We start from the raw sequence: 20,711 nt of genomic DNA, 5'->3' as shown, positions 1-20,711 counted from the left end.
AAACACATAATTAAGGGCAGATTCCCGTTGAATTCCAGCAGGTGGCGGTTATGCACAATTTAGTTATACTGTCAGAAATTCCGAAGAAGAAGAAAAGCGGAAGGAAGGTCGCACAAAGGAGGTAATAAATAATTAGAAGCAGCCACAAATGGTGACCGTTGTACCACGTTAATTCAGCAATAATTAATTCAGTTAAATTTGTTAGTTTATACCTTTTGAACCGTAGTTCTGCTTTGCGATAATGAGTGGTTTATTGTTAGGCGGCTAGCTCATCACGTGTGGCTGTGCTGACGTCATTCATCGTTTAACTTTTAAAGGGGTTGTAATATTAATCTTTCAAACATGCCGATATCCGTAACCACCTGTCTTAAAAGATGATATTAAAGTTTGTGGCCAAAAATCCCATAGAAACCCAGACGGTCGGTTTAAATAAATAAAGATACCTCTTTGATGGTCTGTAGTTTTAAATGAAAACAAGGTGCTGTTTAACTCGCCAATTTGTCAGTTTAAAGGTCGGCAGGAAATCTTAAATTCAAGAAACCATGAAATTAGTGATGGGTCGATGAGTGATACTGTCACTGAATACTGACCTTAAAAATCACTACAGGCACCAGAGTTGACACTCAACGGACACTGATTTCATGACCTAGTATATACAATAATATAATGTAAGTCATTGTATTTGGGGAGGTGATGGTCTAGTGGTTAAGGTCTTGGGCTTGAGTCCAGAAGATCATGGGTTCAAATCCCCACCTGACTGGAAAATCACTAAGGGCCCTTGGGCAAGGCTTTTAATCCCCTATTGATCCCGGTGTGTAGTGAGCGCCTTGTATGGCAGCACCCTGACATCGGGGTGAATGTGAGGCATAATTGTAAAGTGCTTTGAGCATCTGATGCAGATGGAAAAGCGCAATATAAATGCAGTCCATTTATTGTATTCCATTTTGTATCATTTCATATCTTCATTTAAATTAAAATCTTAAATAATAATAAATCATGTGAACATGTATCATAATGTTTCTGTGTAGGCTCTCAGTTGTCCAGGTGGTTTCCATAGTAGAGAAGATTGAATCTTCGACTGGACTGAGTTGCTTGACACAAGGACGTTTCGCTTCAAATCGCAGAAGCTTCCTCAGCTAAAATTCTTGCTCAGGTAGTCTGACTTTTGTCTTGACTCTTGTAGAGAACAACAACCAGAAGCCACAAAAGCTGGAGTTTTAAACCTAACCAGATCCCTCCTACTGAGAGGCAGACTGATATGGCTAGTGACTAAACAACAGTTTTAATTAGCACCTATTGTGCACTAGTTAGCACCCTCCTAATGACAGGGTGGCTGTCCCTCCTAACGATGGGACTGACGCCTCTCATGACGAGTCTCCTGTGTATGATGCTACCGTATTTTCCGGACTATAAGTCGCACTTTTTTTACATGTTTTGGCCGGGAGTGCGACCTATACTCCGGTGCGACTTATAAATGAAAAATATACCAGTAGGATCTCAATTAATTTACTGTAACAAAACAATTTTACGTGACAGAGTCGATCTATGTTTTAAAATGGCCACCGGAAAAGGACATGCAATGCATCATGGGCACTGTAGTATGACGGCCATCCTATAGTTCACGCTGGTCGCGATAACCAATCACAGAACAGAACTTTGGATGCGTATTCCTCACCTCACCCACAGCGTGTGAAGCTGACGAACTCGGTGCTTGCTGTTATTCCGGCTTGGCGAACAGAACAGCTTCAACCCTTGGATATCAATGTGAGCAGAGTGTTTAAGTTGACGCTGAGAGCTGCGTGGGAGCATTGGGTGAGCGACGGCGGAGGATTAGCGTGTGCACTTGGAAGGAGCTGGCGTCGATGATTGTGAAAAGCGTTTGAAGCAGACGAACATGGTGTTTATTCCGGGACGGCTAACAAGACAGCTTCAACCCTTGGATATCACTGTGAGCAGAGTTGACGCTGAGAGCTGCATGGGAGCACTGAGCGACGGCGGAGGATTAGCGTCTCCACTTGGAAGGAGCTGGATCGACACCGCTGGGTGGTCATGAGCTGCGCAGGTAGGCGCTGCATGGTTCGGCTCGCAATGTGGTCCGCAAAATACAAACATATCTGTAGGTAAAATGCAGCTCACGAGAGGGCACTCGAGGCTTGTGTAACTGTTCCTGCGACTTCTGACTACCATAGAAAAAAAAAAATTTTAACGTTACTGATAACATAACAAGACAACGGAGAAGGCCCGAAAAAATGCCACCAAAAAGAAAATCATACTCTGCAGATTACAAGTTGCGACTGGTGAAATATGCATCCGAAAACGGTAGCCGTCACAATATTATCATCTGAACTTTTCATGTTAATATACCTGTATGTCCATGGGACTTATAGTCCAGTGGACCTTATTTATGGTTTATTTTTCTTTATAATGGATAAAGTGGCTGGTGCGACTTATACTCCGGTGCGACTTATTTATGGTTTGTTTTTCTTTATAATGGATAAAGTGGCTGGTGCGACTTATACTCCGGTGCGACTTATAGTCCGGAAAATACGGTATGTATCATAACATGAAAATCTAAGTGAACATGTTGTGAATGAGGATGCTTGTGGACTGGGATTTTATTTTATTTTTTTTTACAAATTTTTATTCCAAAAAAGAAGTTGTTCCAAAGTCTTGAATTTGAGTCTGTTACGCTTCTTTGATGCAACTTCTCCAGCTTTAGAAAACACCCACTCACAGGGCACAGATGAGGCTGGAGTGCAGAGAAATTGTAATGACAGCTGGAAGAGGTTTGGATATACTGTCTTGTGGTTGTCCCAGAATCTCAGAGGATCCTGGGACCTGGCAATATTGGCCTCTGCCAGGTACTTCCTGGAAGGCATCAGCTGTGGCACTTTTGGTCTGCCTGCCCCCTTTGATGTCGAGATGTTGCCAAAGGTCATTTAAAAACAACAGTGTGGCATTTCAGTACATGATTTCCAAACAACAAACAAATAATGCTGAATAACATGCCTGACAACTGCAAATTTTCATTAATGTAGTGACAGGTAAGAGCCAAGTAGGCCTGCTCACTGCCACAGCTTGCTGTACTTCCTTTTTCACTCATTCCTGTTCCTCCTCATACTTCTTGGCCACCATTTGTTTGATGGTCTGAAAATTACACCAAGTCAAACCAAAAGCAGATGAATATATTTAAATTAAAAGTTAAACAAGTTGAATATATCAACTACTACTTTAGATCATTTCCACACAAACCTTTCTGGTTGGCAGAACATATGAGGGCTGAAGGACCTGAACCAGTTCCCTGAACCCTTCACTCTCCACAGTGCTGAGGGGCTGGCAGACCTTCAGGATGAAATTCACCAGAGCCTCATCCAGCATCTGCTTCCTGGAAGCTTGATGGTTAAAAGTGAGGTAAAGAATAAATTAATAGGAATTAATTATCAATAAATTAACTGTGAGTAAGTCGTAGAATGGCTGTATACCTGAGTTCATCCTGGGTGTATCTGGGACTTCAGGTTTCTTTTCAGCACTGTAGCCAGGCTGACAAAGAGTCAGAGCTCTATTGAGCTGAGTATTCCATTAACTTTAACTAGTAATGACTTCATGACTTTCTTTGCTAACAAAATTTTAACTATTAGAGAAAAAATTACTCATAACCATCCCAAAGACGTATCGTTATCTTTGGCTGCTTTCAGTGATGCCGGTATTTGGTTAGACTCTTTCTCTCCGATTGTTCTGTCTGAGTTATTTTCATTAGTTACTTCATCCAAACCATCAACATGTTTATTAGACCCCATTCCTACCAGGCTCCTCAAGGAAGCCCTACCATTATTTAATGCTTCGATCTTAAATATGATCAATCTATCTTTGTTAGTTGGCTATGTACCACAGGCTTTTAAGGTGGCAGTAATTAAACCATTACTTAAAAAGCCATCACTTGACCCAGCTATTTTAGCTAATTATAGGCCAATCTCCAACCTTCCTTTTCTCTCAAAAATTCTTGAAAGGGTAGTTGTAAAACAGCTAACTGATCATCTGCAGAGGAATGGTCTATTTGAAGAGTTTCAGTCAGGTTTTAGAATTCATCATAGTACAGAAACAGCATTAGTGAAGGTTACAAATGATCTTCTTATGGCCTCGGACAGTGGACTCATCTCTGTGCTTGTTCTGTTAGACCTCAGTGCTGCTTTTGATACTGTTGACCATAAAATTTTATTACAGAGATTAGAGCATGCCATATGTATTAAAGGCACTGCGCTGCGGTGGTTTGAATCATATTTGTCTAATAGATTACAATTTGTTCATGTAAATGGGGAATCTTCTTCACAGACTAAAGTTAATTATGGAGTTCCACAAGGTTCTGTGCTAGGACCAATTTTATTCACTTTATACATGCTTCCCTTAGGCAGTATTATTAGACGGCATTGCTTAAATTTTCATTGTTACGCAGATGATACCCAGCTTTATCTATCCATGAAGCCAGAGGACACACACCAATTAGCTAAACTGCAGGATTGTCTTACAGACATAAAGACATGGATGACCTCTAATTTCCTGCTTTTAAACTCAGATAAAACTGAAGTTATTGTACTTGGCCCCACAAATCTTAGAAACATGGTGTCTAACCAGATCCTTACTCTGGATGGCATTACCCTGACCTCTAGTAATACTGTGAGAAATCTTGGAGTCATTTTTGATCAGGATATGTCATTCAAAGCGCATATTAAACAAATATGTAGGACTGATTTTTTGCATTTACGCAATATCTCTAAAATCAGAAAGGTCTTGTCTCAGAGTGATGCTGAAAAACTAATTCATGCATTTATTTCCTCTAGGCTGGACTATTGTAATTCATTATTATCAGGTTGTCCTAAAAGTTCCCTAAAAAGCCTTCAGTTAATTCAAAATGCTGCAGCTAGAGTACTGACGGGGACTAGAAGGAGAGAGCATATCTCACCCATATTGGCCTCTCTTCATTGGCTTCCTGTTAATTCTAGAATAGAATTTAAAATTCTTCTTCTTACTTATAAGGTTTTGAATAATCAGGTCCCATCTTATCTTAGGGACCTCGTAGTACCATATCACCCCAATAGAGCGCTTCGCTCTCAGACTGCAGGCTTACTTGTAGTTCCTAGGGTTTGTAAGAGTAGAATGGGAGGCAGAGCCTTCAGCTTTCAGGCTCCTCTCCTGTGGAACCAGCTCCCAATTCAGATCAGGGAGACAGACACCCTCTCTACTTTTAAGATTAGGCTTAAAACTTTCCTTTTTGCTAAAGCTTATAGTTAGGGCTGGATCAGGTGACCCTGAACCATCCCTTAGTTATGCTGCTATAGACGTAGACTGCTGGGGGGTTCCCATAATGCACTGTTTCTTTCTCTTTTTGCTCTGTATGCACCACTCTGCATTTAATCATTAGTGATTGATCTCTGCTCCCCTCCACAGCATGTCTTTTTCCTGGTTCTCTCCCTCAGCCCCAACCAGTCCCAGCAGAAGACTGCCCCTCCCTGAGCCTGGTTCTGCTGGAGGTTTCTTCCTGTTAAAAGGGAGTTTTTCCTTCCCACTGTAGCAAGTGCTTGCTCACAGGGGGTCGTTTTGACCGTTGGGGTTTTACATAATTATTGTATGGCCTTGCCTTACAATATAAAGCGCCTTGGGGCAACTGTTTGTTGTGATTTGGCGCTATATAAAAAAATTGATTGATTGATTGATGCCTGGCCCTACAATGTCTCAGCACTGAGGAGGTGCTCGTTTAGATAAGAAAGTTCTACTGAACAAATGCAACATTTAACCTGCAGAAAATAATATGAATGGTAAACTAAGAGTCACTTTGAACTGATTTTGAATTCAGATAGATCAAGTGGAAACTCTGAGAGGAGCTGGATGAAACAAGGAAATTAAAACATACCTTATTTTCTGATATGACATCAAAATGATCCCACACGGCGGAAACTTTCCTTTTTGTTTGCTGCTGCTCTGTGACGTTTGGTGAATTTGATGATACACCGCGAAAGATCTGAGATTCTTTTGGCAGATGCACCCCGTTGACAGATACGCTTCCTTATAAACACAGTTTGGCCACTTTGGTGCGTCAGTGTCAGTTCGAAACAGTTCCTGTATCGGTCACGTGACTTTTGCAAAGCGATACGCGCACCGACACGGGGTTTCGCTCTATGAGCTCGACGCATGCGCCAATGCATTGGTGTTGCTACAAAAGCCCCACAAACTTATGATGGGTTACAAATATGTGATGCATGATGGGAAAAGGATGGTGGCGCGGCCATAGTCAGGTCCAGAAATAGTTGGACAGGGACTGAAACGATGTCATTTGGCCACAGTGTGCCACTGTGGTGAAGTTTAAATAAAGAGGTGCTTGTCATATAGACTTTCAGCTTTAATTCAAGGAACTTTACAAAAATATAACATTGACCATTTTGGAGTTACAGCTGTCTTTATACACAGTGAGTCGCAGTATTTTTGTGGCTGGTCCCAGTGGGACACTGGCTGTGACCCAGACTGTCCCAGTGTCGTGGCTGCATGCTTCGAAGGCTGCTTATGTCATAATGTGGTATGACCAGCCTGTCCCATTTCAAAGGCTCCGTCTTTCCCTCAAAATGAAGGACACAGGTGGAGTTGTTGCGACCCAAACCATCCCATGAGTCATTGTGCATGGACGCTAAATGTTTGCCAAATTAAATAGACAAAAGTACGCTTTGGGGCTCCATACATACAATAGATGAGGTTATCTTATTTAACGTGGGTAACCAACGAAAGTCTCTATGAAGGACTTATTTCCAGAAGGGTCCACAGTAGGTGTCTCTCACTCCCCAGCACTGTTGTTAAGAGTACCAGTTGGGAGTGTGGCTGCAATCAGGAAGCAAACCCGAATTGCTGGCATCCCAGTCCAACGTGCAAGCTGTTGGGAGATGGTGGTAATGTTTCTAAGTAAAATATAAATCACTAAACTGGCTCCCTTGTTGAGTGCAGCTGTCAGGGTTGCCAGGTGGCTGAGGGTAGCTATGGGAAAAGCTAATGATGCAGTAGTGAAATGGTCTGCGGGCCAGACTGTCTCATCTCCGAATGGTCTGTTCCGGCCCCCGTTGTCTCTGAAGGCCTGAAGAGTTTTGTGGGACACGGACTATAAGTAAAGATTATCTATCTGTAAAGGAGTCGGGTTTTGCAGTGTTTCAGAGCAGACTGTTCACTTGCGTGATGTTGGACACACTGGAAATTATTTGGTTCTTACCCAGATTAAAAAAACAAACAAACTTAGGTTTAGAAGTGTTCCATAATTTATCTTGTTTCAAGTTAATTTCTTATTTTAAGTGTTCAACATGCTTATTTCTAGATTTAACCATTTTAATTCATCTTGTCAAGTGAAATTATGTCCATGCAGCAAGATAATTTCCCTCAGATTTTCATGTTATATTGTTTTTAGACATCCCCTTTTTTGTAGTGCAGAATCAACATTGTGAAGGTGTCATTTTGTGATGCGTGAAACTGATTAGAGTTCAATTCATCAACATGTCATTCACAAGAAAATTTAAAAGTACGACTATATACTAGAAAGCCTGTACGCGGTTTTTGTGAATTTCAAATTAAACACTTTTAACAAACTGAGAAGCTGGAACCAGAAAACAATTTATTTATTCCTAATTGGTTAATCGCTAATTAAATCTGCTGTTGAAATCTGAATGTCCCACAAACTTTGCTCAGAGTTTGCTGTGTTAATTTTGCAGGTTTAACTATGGATTTTATGTATGGCCCGGTGGGTTTGGGTGTTGTGGCAGGACTGGGCTGTGGACTTTTCTTGGGATGGCACCTCCGGTCACGCTTTGGCTCCACAACCAAACACCTGATGGCAGTGATTGAGAACAGTACAGGTGAGACAAGCATGATGGCAGAAGGAGGGGCATTCAAGATGATCCTTGTGGTCCGAAATGACCTGAAGATGGGTAAAGGGAAGGTCGCGGCCCAGTGCTCCCATGCTGCAGTGTCTGCATACAAGCAGGTCCAGCGCCGGAACCCTGAGCTCCTCAAACAGTGGGAGTACTGCGGCCAGCCAAAGGTGGTGGTTAAGGCCCCCGATGAGGAGGCCCTCATCGATCTGCTGAGTCACGCCAAAGAAGTGGGACTTCCCATCAGTTTGATCCAAGATGCAGGAAGAACACAGATTGCACCTGGATCACGCACTGTGCTGGGTATCGGTCCAGGTCCATCTGATCTGATAGACCATGTCACCGGACACTTAAAGTTGTACTAAAGCTGATCTACAAGCTGCAGGATTTGATGTAAATCATGATTTGTATGAAGAACATGGTGTTTTGTCCATCATCTTGGTGAGGGTCCTGATGGTGCTGCAGCGTCCCAGTGCACACCCAATGAGAGGAGTAATATCCGGATTGTTTACAGAACATTTACAAATGTGCAAATAATGAATCACTGTCATTTTTGAATCACAAATGTACCCAATCTGTACCGCTGTGTGAGGAAGCCGAATATCTGAAGAGAACTGACACAGAACATTTTTCTACAAGTTTTTAAACATTAAAAATGATCGACAAGTCAGTCAAAGTTGTACATCACTTGGGAAGAGATGGTGATTTAGCACTTCAGGGGCTTATGTGCCAAATGATTTCAGTCACTCCGATAGAGGGTCATGAAAATGCTGCACGTGTGTCCCTCTAAAACTCTGTACACCCTATAACTTTTCATAGATTTGAGATACATTTACCAAATTTGTAGCAGGGATGCATCTCTTGAAGGTCTAGGGCAAGATTGATGAGGAGTTACCCGGATCAAATTCTGAAGGTCACTGAGCCAAAACTTGTGTGTCATGAAGACTGTACTCTCAATAACTGTCCAAGGATTTCAAACAGGTTCCTCAAATACTTCAATGTTGCTTCAAGGTCTAGGCCACCTTCATTGATGACTGAACTAATGAGGTCATAGGGCCAATATTCCACAAGACTTTACACTATACTCTCAATAGCTTTTCAAACAAATAACACACGTTTACCAAATTTGGAGCAAGGAAATATCTCTTGAAGGTCTAGGTCAGGTTTGATGATGAATGGCCTTCATTTAGCTTTGAAGGTCACAGAGCCAAACATTGTCCGTGTATGAACACTAACCTCTCTATAAATTCCAGGAGTTTTATTTGCAGCAAGGATGGAGTGCTTGAAGATCTAAGTTAGGTTCCTACTTCAGCATGAGCCTTCATGCCATTTTCACTCAGAACGTAAAAACCTTTTTCAAACCAATAAAAGAATGATTTACAAATTACTCCCGATTGCTTTTTCTCTGAATGTTGCCACCTTAATAAAAACGTGTCTCCACAGTGGTTTGATGTTGCCTTGTTACATTACGATGTACAGTAGTGTTCAGAATAATAGTAGTGCTATGTGATTAAAAAGATTAGTCCAGGTTTTGAGTATATTTCTTATTGTTACATGGGAAACAAGGTACCAGTAGATTCATTAGATTCGCACAAATCCAACAAGACCAAGCATTCATGATATGCACACTCTTAAGGCTATGAAATTGGGCTATTAGTAAAAAAAAAAAGTAGAAAAGGGGGTGTTCACAATAATAGTAGCATCTGCTGTTGATGCTACAAACTATTATGTTCAAACTGCTTTTTTAGCAATCCTGTGAATCACTAAACTAGTACTTAGTTGTATAACCACAGTTTTTCATGATTTCTTCACATCTGTGAGGCATTAATTTTGTTGGTTTGGAACCAAGATTTTGCTGGTTTACTAGTGTTTGGGGTCACTGTCTTGTTGAAACACCCATTTCAAGGGCATGTCCTCTTCAGCATAAGGCAACATGACCTCTTCAAGTATTTTGACATCCAAATTGATCCATGATACCTGGTATGCGATATATAGGCCCAACACCATAGTAGGAGAAACATGCCCATATCATGATGCTTGCACCACCATGCTTCTGTCTTCACTGTGAACTGTGGCTTGAATTTAGAGTTTGGGGGTCGTCTCACAAACTGTCTGTGGCCTTTGGACCCAAAAAGAACAATTTTACTCTCATCAGTCCACAAAATATTCCTCCATTTCTGTTTAGTCCAGTTGATGTGTTCTTTGGCAAATTGTAACCTCTTCTGCACATGTCTTTTATTTAACAGAGGGACTTTGCGGGGGATTCTTGCAAATAAATTAGCTTCACACAGGCGTCTTCTAACTGTCACAGCACTTACAGGTAACTCCAGACTGTCTTTGATCATCCTGGAGCTGATCAATGGGTGAGCCTTTGCCATTCTCGTTATTCTTCTATTTTGATGGTTGTTTTCCATTTTCTTCCACGCGTCTGTTTTGTTTTGTCCATTTTAAAGCATTGGAGATCATTGTAGATGAACAGCCTATAATTTTTTGCACCTGCGTATAAGTTTTCCTCTCTCGAATCAACTTTTTAATCAAACTACGCTGTTCTTCTGAACAATGTCTTGAACGTCCCATTTTCCTCAGACTTTCAAAGAGAAAAGCATGTTCAACAGGTGCTGGCTTCATCCTTAAATAGGGGACACCTGATTCACACCTGTTTGTTCCACAAAACTGACGAACTCACTGACTGAATGCCACACTACTATTATTGTGAACACCCCCTTTTCTACTTTTTTTTTTTTTTTTACTAATAGCCCAATTTCATAGCCTTAAGAGTGTGCATATCATGAATGCTTGGTCTTGTTGGATTTGTGAGAATCTACTGAATCTACCTGGTACCTTGTTTCCCATGTAACAATAAGAAATATACTCAAAACCTGGACTAATCTTTTTATTCACATAGCACTACTATTATTCTGAACACTACTGTCGCTGCATGAAAATATTGCCCACTCACAAATACGAATGGGACTACACACATTTCTGCAACACCACCTTCAGGCCAATACTGCATTAAAAAAAAAAAAAAAAACCTCGTATGAGCAAGGTGCCCACAGTCAGGTGCTTCAGTTGGTCTCCAGTGACATGTTGCCATTCAGACATTATCTCAAGTCTCCCAAATGGATGCAATTTACATTTGAAAAATTTGAAAAAGGGAAAACAAACTTAAATAACAGGATAAATGGCAGTATGTTAAAAGGTAAAGAACATCTCATTACCAATTTAGGTATCATTTAAAGCTTTCAAATCACAGGTGGTGTGTTCTGTCTGCAAAAACATTTCAGTCTCATTTGCTACAATAAAGGTGTACGCTTCAAGATCGGCCAGTGTCACATCACTGATGCTACATGAACTCACATTTATCAGACTATGTGACTAGCTTCGGACACTTCATGTCAGACAGCCACGTGTAACTTGTGCACTGCATCACAAATATTAGGCAACTTAATCTTCCATTATTCCTATCCATATTTTCCAACTCAAAGCTGTATAAATCTGAATGCATATTGGATATAAGCATAGGTTAGGCAGCTTCAAGGCCCCCCCCCCCCCCCCAAAAAAGACACTGAAAAGATAAAATTGTAAAATCCATTTCAGAAGGATGAGACCCTCTAGAAATAATGAAGCAACAGAGGTGAGATCACTGACCATTCAAATGTTTTCTTGCAAATAATCAACAGGGTCTCAAGAAATGTGGACAAGAAAATCTGGACATAAACTGCATAACACTTTAAATGTTGACTGGGAACCCATTATCCTCCAACGACACTACATACCACAGCAGCAACCTACCCAGAAAGCTAAAGTGCTTAATATTGAGTTATTAAATAAAAACTACTGAGAAGGGACACCTTGCCACCCCCTCCCTCCCTCCACAATTTAGTTGCATAATTTTACATACTTTCCCTTCATAAAGCCAAAACTCACTTTTTTGTTAAACATTCAGATTTCAGGTTTAACATTTTTGATTGGCTGCACTGCACTTCATAAAATAAAGCCTCAGTATAACTTGGCTGAATACTGCGTACACAGTGCGCCCCACACAGCTGCTGTCACTAGATCACTTCAGATTTGGTTGGAAAAGTGCATGTTGGTTGCTGCAACTTGAGCGTCGAGCTTGCAGGCAGTTTTGGATTTCTGTAAGTTAATGTAACAGGTCCAGATAAGAGCTCTTCGTCTGATGTTATTTGGTCGTGGTGACACAAACCAGTTTCCCTTATTGTTGTGTAGTCTGTCCAGGCAGACTGGATTCTGCACCCCAGCTAGTAAACCAGTTATCATATTACTTATCCGCAACATTTAAGCAAATGTATACAGAGGGGCAGGTTTGTGCTCTACATCTGATTGACAGGCTCACTGCATGGAAGCTTCAGCACTAACCATCTAGCTCATTGTTAATCCAGCAGCATCCTTTCACCATAAATTTCTTCTTTTATTCTCCAAATGTAGACTGACAAGAGCAGGTGAACTGAAGCCATGACTTTGTGCACATTTCCAAACTGTATTAACAGACAACGTACAACCCCAATTCCAATGAAGTTGGGATGTTGTGTGAAATGTAAATTGTTTTTATTTACATTTCACACAACAAAACACTACAATGATTTGCAAATCCTCTTCAACCTATATTCAATTGAATACACCACAAAGACAAGATATTTAACGTTCAAACTGACACTAAGACCTTTTTTTTTTTTTTTTTTTCAAATATTGGCTGATTTTGAAATGGATGTCTGCAACACATTTCAAAAAAGCTGGAACAGGAGTATCAAAAGGCTGGGAAAGTTGATGAATGCTGAAAGAACATTCCACTGGTGAACAGGTTAACTGGAAACAGGTGAGTATCATTATTGGGTATAAAAGGAGCATCCCCAAAAGTCTCAGCCGTTCCAAGCAAAGATGGGGCAAGGATCATCAGTTTGTGAACAACTATGTGGGGAAAAAAAAAAGTCCAACAGTTTAAGAACAATGTTTCTCAACATTCAATTGCAAGGAATTTAGGAATTCCATCATCTACAGTCCATAATATAATCAGAAGATTCAGAGAATCTGAAGAACCTTCTACACGTAAACAGCAAGGCCGAAAACCAACATTGAATGCCCGTGACCTTCGATCCCTCAGGTGGAACTGCATTAAAAACCAACATCATTGTGTAAACGATCTTACTGCGTGGGCTCAGGAACACTTCAGAAAACCATTGTCAGTTAACACAGTTAGCTGCTACATCTACAAGTGCAACTTAAAACTCTACCATGCAAAGTGAAAGTCAACAACATCCAGAAACGCCGCCGCCTTCTCTGGGCCCGACTTCATTTGAAATGGACAGACACAAAGTGGAAAAGTGTGCGGTGGTCTGATGAGTCCACATTTCAAATTGTTTTTGGAAATCATGGACATTGTGTCCTCTGGACAAAAGAGGAAAAAGACCATCCAGATTGTTACCAGCACAAAGTTCAAAAGCCAGCATCTGTGATGTATTGGGGTGTGTTAGTGCCCATGGCATGGACAACTTACACATCTGTGATGGCACCATCAATGCTGATGCAACATCCCTGCTTATTTCAGCAAGACAATGCCAAGCCACATTCTGCATGTGTTCCAACAGCGTGGCTTCGTAGTAAAAGAGTGCGGGTACTAGACTGGCCTGCCTGCAGTCCAGACCTGTCACCCATTGAAAATGTGTGGCACATTATGAAGCGTAAAATATGACAACGGAGACCCCGGACTGTTGAACAACTGAAGTCGTACATCAAGCAAGAATGGGAAAGAATTCCACCTACAAAGCTTCAACAATTAGTCAAATCAAATCAATTTTATTTATATAGCGCCAAATCACAACAAACAGTTGCCCCAAGGTGCTTTATATTGTAAGGCAAGGCCATACAATAATTACGGAAAAACCCCAACGGTCAAAACGACCCCCTGTGAGCAAGCACTTGGCGACAGTGGGAAGGAAAAACTCCCTTTTAACAGGAAGAAACCTCCAGCAGAACCAGGCTCAGGGAGGGGCAGTCTTCTGCTGGGACTGGTTGGGGCTGAGGGAGAGAACCAGGAAAAAGACATGCTGTGGAGGGGAGCAGAGATCGATCACTAATGATTAAATGCAGAGTGGTGCATACAGAGCAAAAAGAGAAAGAAACAGTGCATCATGGGAACCCCCCAGCAGTCTACGTCTATAGCAGCATAACTAAGGGATGGTTCAGGGTCACCTGATCCAGCCCTAACTATAAGCTTTAGCAAAAAGGAAAGTTTTAAGCCTAATCTTAAAAGTAGAGAGGGTGTCTGTCTCCCTGATCTGAATTGGGAGCTGGTTCCACAGGAGAGGAGCCTGAAAGCTGAAGGCTCTGCCTCCCATTCTACTCTTACAAACCCTAGGAACTACAAGTAAGCCTGCAGTCTGAGAGCGAAGCGCTCTATTGGGGTAATATGGTACTATGAGGTCCCTAAGATAAGATGGGACCTGATTATTCTAAACCTTATAAGTAAGAAGAAGAATTTTAAATTCTATTCTAGAACTAACAGGAAGCCAATGAAGAGAGGCCAATATGGGTGAGATATGCTCTCTCCTTCTAGTCCCCGTCAGTACTCTAGCTGCAGCATTTTGAATTAACTGAAGGCTTTTCAGGGAACTTTTAGGACAACCTGATAATGAATTACAATAATCCAGCCTAGAGGAAATAAATGCATGAATTAGTTTTTCAGCATCACAACACCTAATTTTAGAGATATTGCGCAAATGCAAAAAAGCAGTACTACATATTTGTTTAATATGCGCATTGAATAACATATCCTGATCAAAAATGACTCCAAGATTTCTCACAGTATTACTAGAGGTCAGGGTAATGTCATCCAGAGTAAGGATCTGGTTAGACACCATGTTTCTAAGATCTGTGGGGCCAAGTACAGTAACTTCAGTTTTATCTGACTTTAAAAGCAGGAAATTAGAGGCCATCCATGTCTTTATGTCTGTAAGACAATCCTGCAGTTTAGCTAATTGGTGTGTGTCCTCTGGCTTCATGGATAGATAAAGCTGGGTATCATCTGCGTAACAATGAAAATTTAAGCAATGCTGTCTAATACTGCCGCCTAAGGGAAGCATGTATAAAGTGAATAAAATTGGTCCTAGCACAGAACCTTGTGGAACTCCATAATTAACCTTAGTCTATGAAGAAGATTCCCCATTTACATGAACAAATTGTAATCTATTAGATAAATGATTCAAACCACTGCAGCACAGTGCCTTTAATAACTATGGCATGCTCTAATCTCTGTAATAAAATTTTATGGTCAACAGTCAAAAGCAGCACTGAGGTCTAACAGAACAAGCAGAGATGAGTCCACTGTCTGAGGCCATAAGAAGATCATTTGTAACCTTCACTAATGCTGTTTCTGTACTATAATGAATTCTAAACCCTGACTGAAACTCTTCAAATAGACCATTCCTCTGCAGATCAGTTAGCTGTTTTACAACTACCCTTTCAAGAATTTTTGAGAGAAAAGGAAGGTTGGATATTGGCCTATAATTAGCTAAGATAGCTGGGTCAAGTGATGGCTTTTTAAGTAATGGTTTAATTACTGCCACCTTAAAAGCTTGTGGTACATAGCCAACTAATAAAGACAGATTGATCATATTTAAGATCGAAGCATTAATTAATGGTAGGGCTTCCTTGAGGAGCCTGGTAGGAATGGGGTCTAACAGACATGTTGGTTTGGAGGAAGTAACTAATGAAAATAACTCAGAACAATCGGAGAGAAAGAGTCTAACCAAATACCGGCATCACTGAAAGCAGCCAAAGATAACGATATGTCTTTGGGATGGTTATGAGTAATTTTTTCTCTAATAGCTAAAATTTTATTAGCGAAGAAAGTCATGAAGTCATTACTAGTTAAAGTAAAAGGAATACTCGGCTCAATAGTGCTCTGACTCTGTCAGCCTGGCTACAGTGCTGAAAAGAAACCTGGGGTTGTTCTTATTTTCTTCATTTAGTGATGAGTAGCAAGATGTCCTAGCTTTACGGAGGGCTTTTTTATACTTCTGATTTAAGGCTCTCTTTTTCAGAGGAGCTACAGCATCCAAAGTTGTCTTCAATGAGGATGTAAAACTATTGACGAGATAATCTATCTCAGAGTTTAGGTAGCTACTCTGCCCTGTGTTGGTATATGGCATTGGAGAACAAAGAAGGAATCATATCCTTAAACCTAGTTACAGCGCTTTCTGAAAGACTTCTACTGTAATGAAACTTATTCCCCACTGCTGGGTAGTCCATCAGAGTAAATGTAAATGTAAATGTTATTAAGAAATGATCAGACAGAAGGGGGTTTTCAGGGAATACTGTTAAGTCTTCAATTTCCATACCATAAGTCAGAACAAGATCTAAGGTATGATTAAAGTGGTGGGTGGACTCATTTACATTTTGAGCAAAGCCAAGAGTCTAACAATAGATTAAATGCAGTGTCGAGGCTGTCATTCTCAGCATCTGTGTGGATGTTAAAATCGCCCACTATAATTATCTTATCTGAGCTAAGCACTAAGACAAAAGGTTTGAAAATTCACAGAGAAACTCACAGTAATGACCAGGAGGACGATAGATAAATAAAACTGGTTTTTGGGACTTCCAATTTGGATGGACAAGACTAAGAGTCAAGCTTTCAAATGAATTAAAGCTCTGTCTGGGTTTTTGATTAATTAATAAGCTGGAGTGGAAGATTGCTGCTAATCCTCCGCCTCGGCCCGTGCTACGAGCATTCTGGCAGTTAGTGTGACTCGGGGGTGTTGACTCATTTAAACTAACATATTCATCCTGCTGTAACCAGGTTTCTGTAAGGCAGAATAAATCAATATGTTGATCAATTATATCATTTACTAACAGGGACTTAGAAGAGAGAGACCTAATGTTTAATAGACAACATTTAACTGTTTTAGTCTGTGGTGCAGTTGAAGGTGCTATTTGTTTTTTGAATTTTTATGCTTGAATAGATTTTTCCTGGTTATTGGTGGTCTGGGAGCAGGCACCGTCTCTATGGGGATGGGGTAATGAGGGGATGGCAGGGGGAGAGAAGCTGCAGAGAGGTGTGTAAGACTACAACTCTGCTTGCTGGTCCCAACCCTGGATAGTCACAGTTTGGAGGATTTAATAAAATTGGCCAGATTTCTAGAAATGAGAGCTGCTCCATCCAAAGTGGGATGGATGCCGTCTCTCCTAACAAGACCAGGTTTTCCCCAGAAGCTTTGCCAATTAGTGTCCTCAGTTCCCAAACGCTTATTGAGTATTGTTAGAAGGAAAGGTGATGTAACACAGTGGTAAACATACCACTGTCCCAGCTTTTTTCAAACGTGTTGCAGGCATCCATTTCAAAATGAGCAAATTTGCACAAAACAATAAAGTTCCATTTTGAACATTAAATATCTTGTCTTTGTGGTGTATTCAACTGAATGTAGGTTGAAGAGGATTTGCAAATAATTGTATTCTGTTTTTATTTACATTTAACACAACATCCCAACTTCATTGGAATTGACTTTTTTTTTTTACTTGATTTTTTTCCTACAACACCAATTCCGACGATGTTAGGACATTGTGTAAAATTGTTGTCGGGCTGGTTCTACTCCAAGAGGGCAGTGTGCCCAAAGGTTGAAAAATTTAGGGTTTCAGCTCAAGGACATCTTCAGCCACATGTTGAACCCACAAATACACCAAACACTAAGGTGTGCAACACAAGGTCAGACTCTGCTTGACAAACAAGAGGCCTTTATTTAAGTGGAAAACAAAACTTTTCATTCTTTATGATCCTCATTATGCACAATCAAGTAAGTGCACAATTAGGTAGTTTAGATTATATAACTTCAAATGAGCCAACACGTGATTTCTTGTACAAGCAAACCTGTGATAAGAGCTTCAAACCTGCGACACTTTTCGGTAAAGACAACCCCTGAATACATTTTAATAACAAGGTTCCCGTATGCTCAAGAATGACCCAAGATAATGTCCAGCTGCAACCGCTGTGCCAAGAGGGGGTGCAATAGTCAAGCCAATCTGTGGTTCCTCCTGAGGTGAAATGGTCCCACAGAAAAACAGAAGAAATGTCACCTGAAAGCTAATTTGATTCGACAGTCCTGCATAGGTGTCAGTGGAATAGTTTTAATCTTTCTGAACAATACTAGTTTTCTCTGAGAAACAGCCCTGAAGTGTCAGGGAGACGTTGGCGGTAGTGTTTGTGGACTGTGCTCATGGACGTGTCAGACTTATGATCAAACATACAAGAACATAAAGTTTATATGTCTGAATATACAATAATTAAATGCATTTTATAGTTTGACAAAAGAAGCAAATGAGAAGGAAGAGGGTCTACATTAATTCTCACTACAGAGTGCAAATCAGATGCTTCACAACAGACTTGTTTTTTTTTAGACTCAGAAGCTTTTATCTTCCCACAGCCACCCCACCCCGTTGTACAAACACCCCCATCCAAATACAATACAGTTTAGTCAATAAGGAATGTATGAATTATTCTGTGACACAATCTTCTTTAACAGAAAGAGTCCTTCATGAAAACAGAAAAAAAAAATTTTTTTAAAAAGCTGCTGTTATCCCTCTGTTCGTGTTGCGTACAGAGATGTCTGGTGAAGGACTGCGTGAGATGGGTGGATGGAAGCGCCAGCTTGCTGATGGACAAAAAGGGGCGGGGACTTTACATGCCGTAGCCAAACCCTGGCTGAGGTGCTGGCTGGCCGTACCCAGCAGGCGACTGGTAGCCGTATCCATACGGCTGCTGAGGAGGAACAGGTACGCTGGGACCCGCTGTCAGCATCAGCTGTGGAGCGCCTACAACACAGGAAAGGTTTTAATAAATAAAATAAAAGGCTGTGAAAAGGTGCACCCAGCTTGACAGGATGTGGTTTGTGTTAACATCTTCTGCTGGAAATAAGCATTAAAGGGATTAATGATTAGCAACAACAGAATGTGGCATAAAAGCAACAGAGGAGGTACAGTGGGGAAAATAAGTATTTGACCCCTGTCAGTTTCACAGGTTTTCCCACCAAAGAATGTGGAGGTCTGTAATTTTTATCATAGGTACACTTCAACTGTGAGACAATCTATAAAAAAAAAAAGAAAAAAAAAAGAAAACTGTCTGATTTTTAAATAATTAATTTGCATTTTATTGCATAAAATAAGTATATGAACACCTACCAACCAGCAAGAATTCTGTCTCTCACAGACCTGTTAATTTTTCTTTAAGAAGCCCTTTTATTCTGCACTCTTTACCTGTATAAAAGACACCTGTTCACACACTCAATCACACTCCAACCTGTCCACCATAGTCAAGACCAAAGAGCTGTCTAAGGATACCAGGGACAAAACTGTAGACCTGAAAAAGGCTGGGATGGACTACAGGACAACAGGCAAGCAGCTTGGTAGAAGACAACTGTTATGATTATTTATTAGAAAGTGGTAGAAACACAAGATGACTGTCAATCTCCCTCGGTCTGGGATTCCATGCAAGATCTCACTTTGTGGGGTAAGGATGATTCTGAGAAAGCTCAGAACTACACAGGAGGACCTGGTCAATGACCTGAAGAGAGCTGGGACCACAGTCACAAAGATTACATTAGTAACACATGATGCTGTCATGGTTTAAAATCCTGTAGGGCAGCAAGGTCCCCCTGCTCAAGCCAGCACATGTCCAGCCCTGTTTGAAGTTCACCAGTGACCATCTGGATGATCCAGAGGAGGCATGGGAGAAGGTCATGTGGTCAGATGAGACCAGAATAGAGCTTTTTGGAATCAACTCCACTTACCATGTTTAGAGGATGAGAACAACCCCAAGAAAACCATCCCAACCGTGAAGCATGGGGGTGGAAACATCTTACTCTGGGGGTGCTCTTCTGCAAAGGGGACAGGACGACTGCACCGTATTGAAGGGAAGATGGATGGGGTCATGTATTGTGAGATTTTGGTAAACAATCTCCTTCCCTCAGTAAGAGCATTGAAGATGGGTCATGGCTGGGTCTTCAGCATGACAATAACACCAAACACAGCCAGGGCAACTAAGGAGGGGCTCCGTAAGAAGCATTTCAAGGTCCTGGAGTGGCCTGGCCAGTCTCCAGACTGGAACTCAATAGAAAATCTTTGGAGGGAGCTGAAACTCCAAACCTGAAATCCCTGTTGCAGTGTGTGAAAACTTGGTCAAGAACTACAGGAAATGTCTGAGCTCTGTAATGGCAGACAAATGTTTCTCTACCAACTGTTAAGCTCTGTTTTTCTAGGGGGTCAAATACTTATTTCATACAATAAAATGCAAATTAATTATTTAAAAATCATACAATGTGATTTTCTGGATTTTTTTTTTTAGATTCTGTCTCTCACAGTTGAAGTGAACCTACGATAAAAATTACAGACCTCTCCGTTCTTTGTAGGTGGGAAAACCTGCAAAACTGACAGGGGGTCAAATACGTATTTTCCCCACTGTATTCATGGACAAGTAAGTATGAAACAGGTGGTCAACAATTTATACTATGTAAATTTATCCACTAACCATCAGAGTTGGTTAGATTGCTTTTGTAACTCAGATCTTGTGAGTCACAGAGCCCCCTGTTGGTTTAATTGAGGCCAGGGTTCTCGCAGGAATCACCAAGTTAAATTTTAGACCTTTTTTAGACCATTATGAGAAAAATTTTAGACCAACCTCAAGACCCCCCCCCCCAAAAAAAAGGACAATCACATTTGATTCTCAATGTCACCATGTCATTTTGTATTGGTTTCAAACATGTCAAAGTACACCAAAAGCAGAAAACAAGACTGAGTGATAATACACAA

At 40.9% G+C, this 20,711-nt stretch overlaps 3 protein-coding genes across 4 annotated transcripts in view; 1 reads left to right on the top strand and 2 right to left on the bottom strand.

Moving 5' to 3' along the window:
* The window catches only part of LOC117518003 (vacuole membrane protein 1-like), a 256,471-nt gene extending 253,532 nt beyond the window's left edge, over positions 1 to 2,939 (bottom strand). The window contains exon 1 of the mRNA XM_034179118.1: positions 2,735 to 2,939. Coding sequence (XP_034035009.1) covers positions 2,735 to 2,939 — 205 coding nt within the window. The remainder of the gene's footprint in view (positions 1 to 2,734) is intronic.
* Positions 87 to 9,274, top strand: ptrh2 (peptidyl-tRNA hydrolase 2). The gene is made up of 2 exons (XM_034179006.1): positions 87 to 121; positions 7,737 to 9,274. Exon 2 carries the CDS (start codon positions 7,745 to 7,747, stop codon positions 8,258 to 8,260), a length of 516 nt encoding a protein of 171 aa, XP_034034897.1. The 5' UTR covers positions 87 to 121; positions 7,737 to 7,744; the 3' UTR covers positions 8,261 to 9,274.
* An 8,343-nt stretch (positions 9,275 to 17,617) lies between these two features.
* cltca (clathrin, heavy chain a (Hc)) overlaps positions 17,618 to 20,711 on the bottom strand; it is an 89,927-nt gene continuing 86,833 nt past the window's right edge. For both annotated transcript variants that reach the window (XM_034179003.1, XM_034179004.1), the window contains one exon: positions 17,618 to 18,719. In XM_034179003.1, the coding sequence (XP_034034894.1) occupies positions 18,586 to 18,719 (134 nt within the window). In that variant the 3' untranslated portion in view covers positions 17,618 to 18,585. The remainder of the gene's footprint in view (positions 18,720 to 20,711) is intronic.

Source organism: Thalassophryne amazonica, chromosome 9, assembly GCF_902500255.1.
Source record: "Thalassophryne amazonica chromosome 9, fThaAma1.1, whole genome shotgun sequence".
NCBI lineage: Eukaryota > Metazoa > Chordata > Actinopteri > Batrachoidiformes > Batrachoididae > Thalassophryne > Thalassophryne amazonica.
This window is presented reverse-complemented; position numbering and strand designations above follow the sequence as displayed.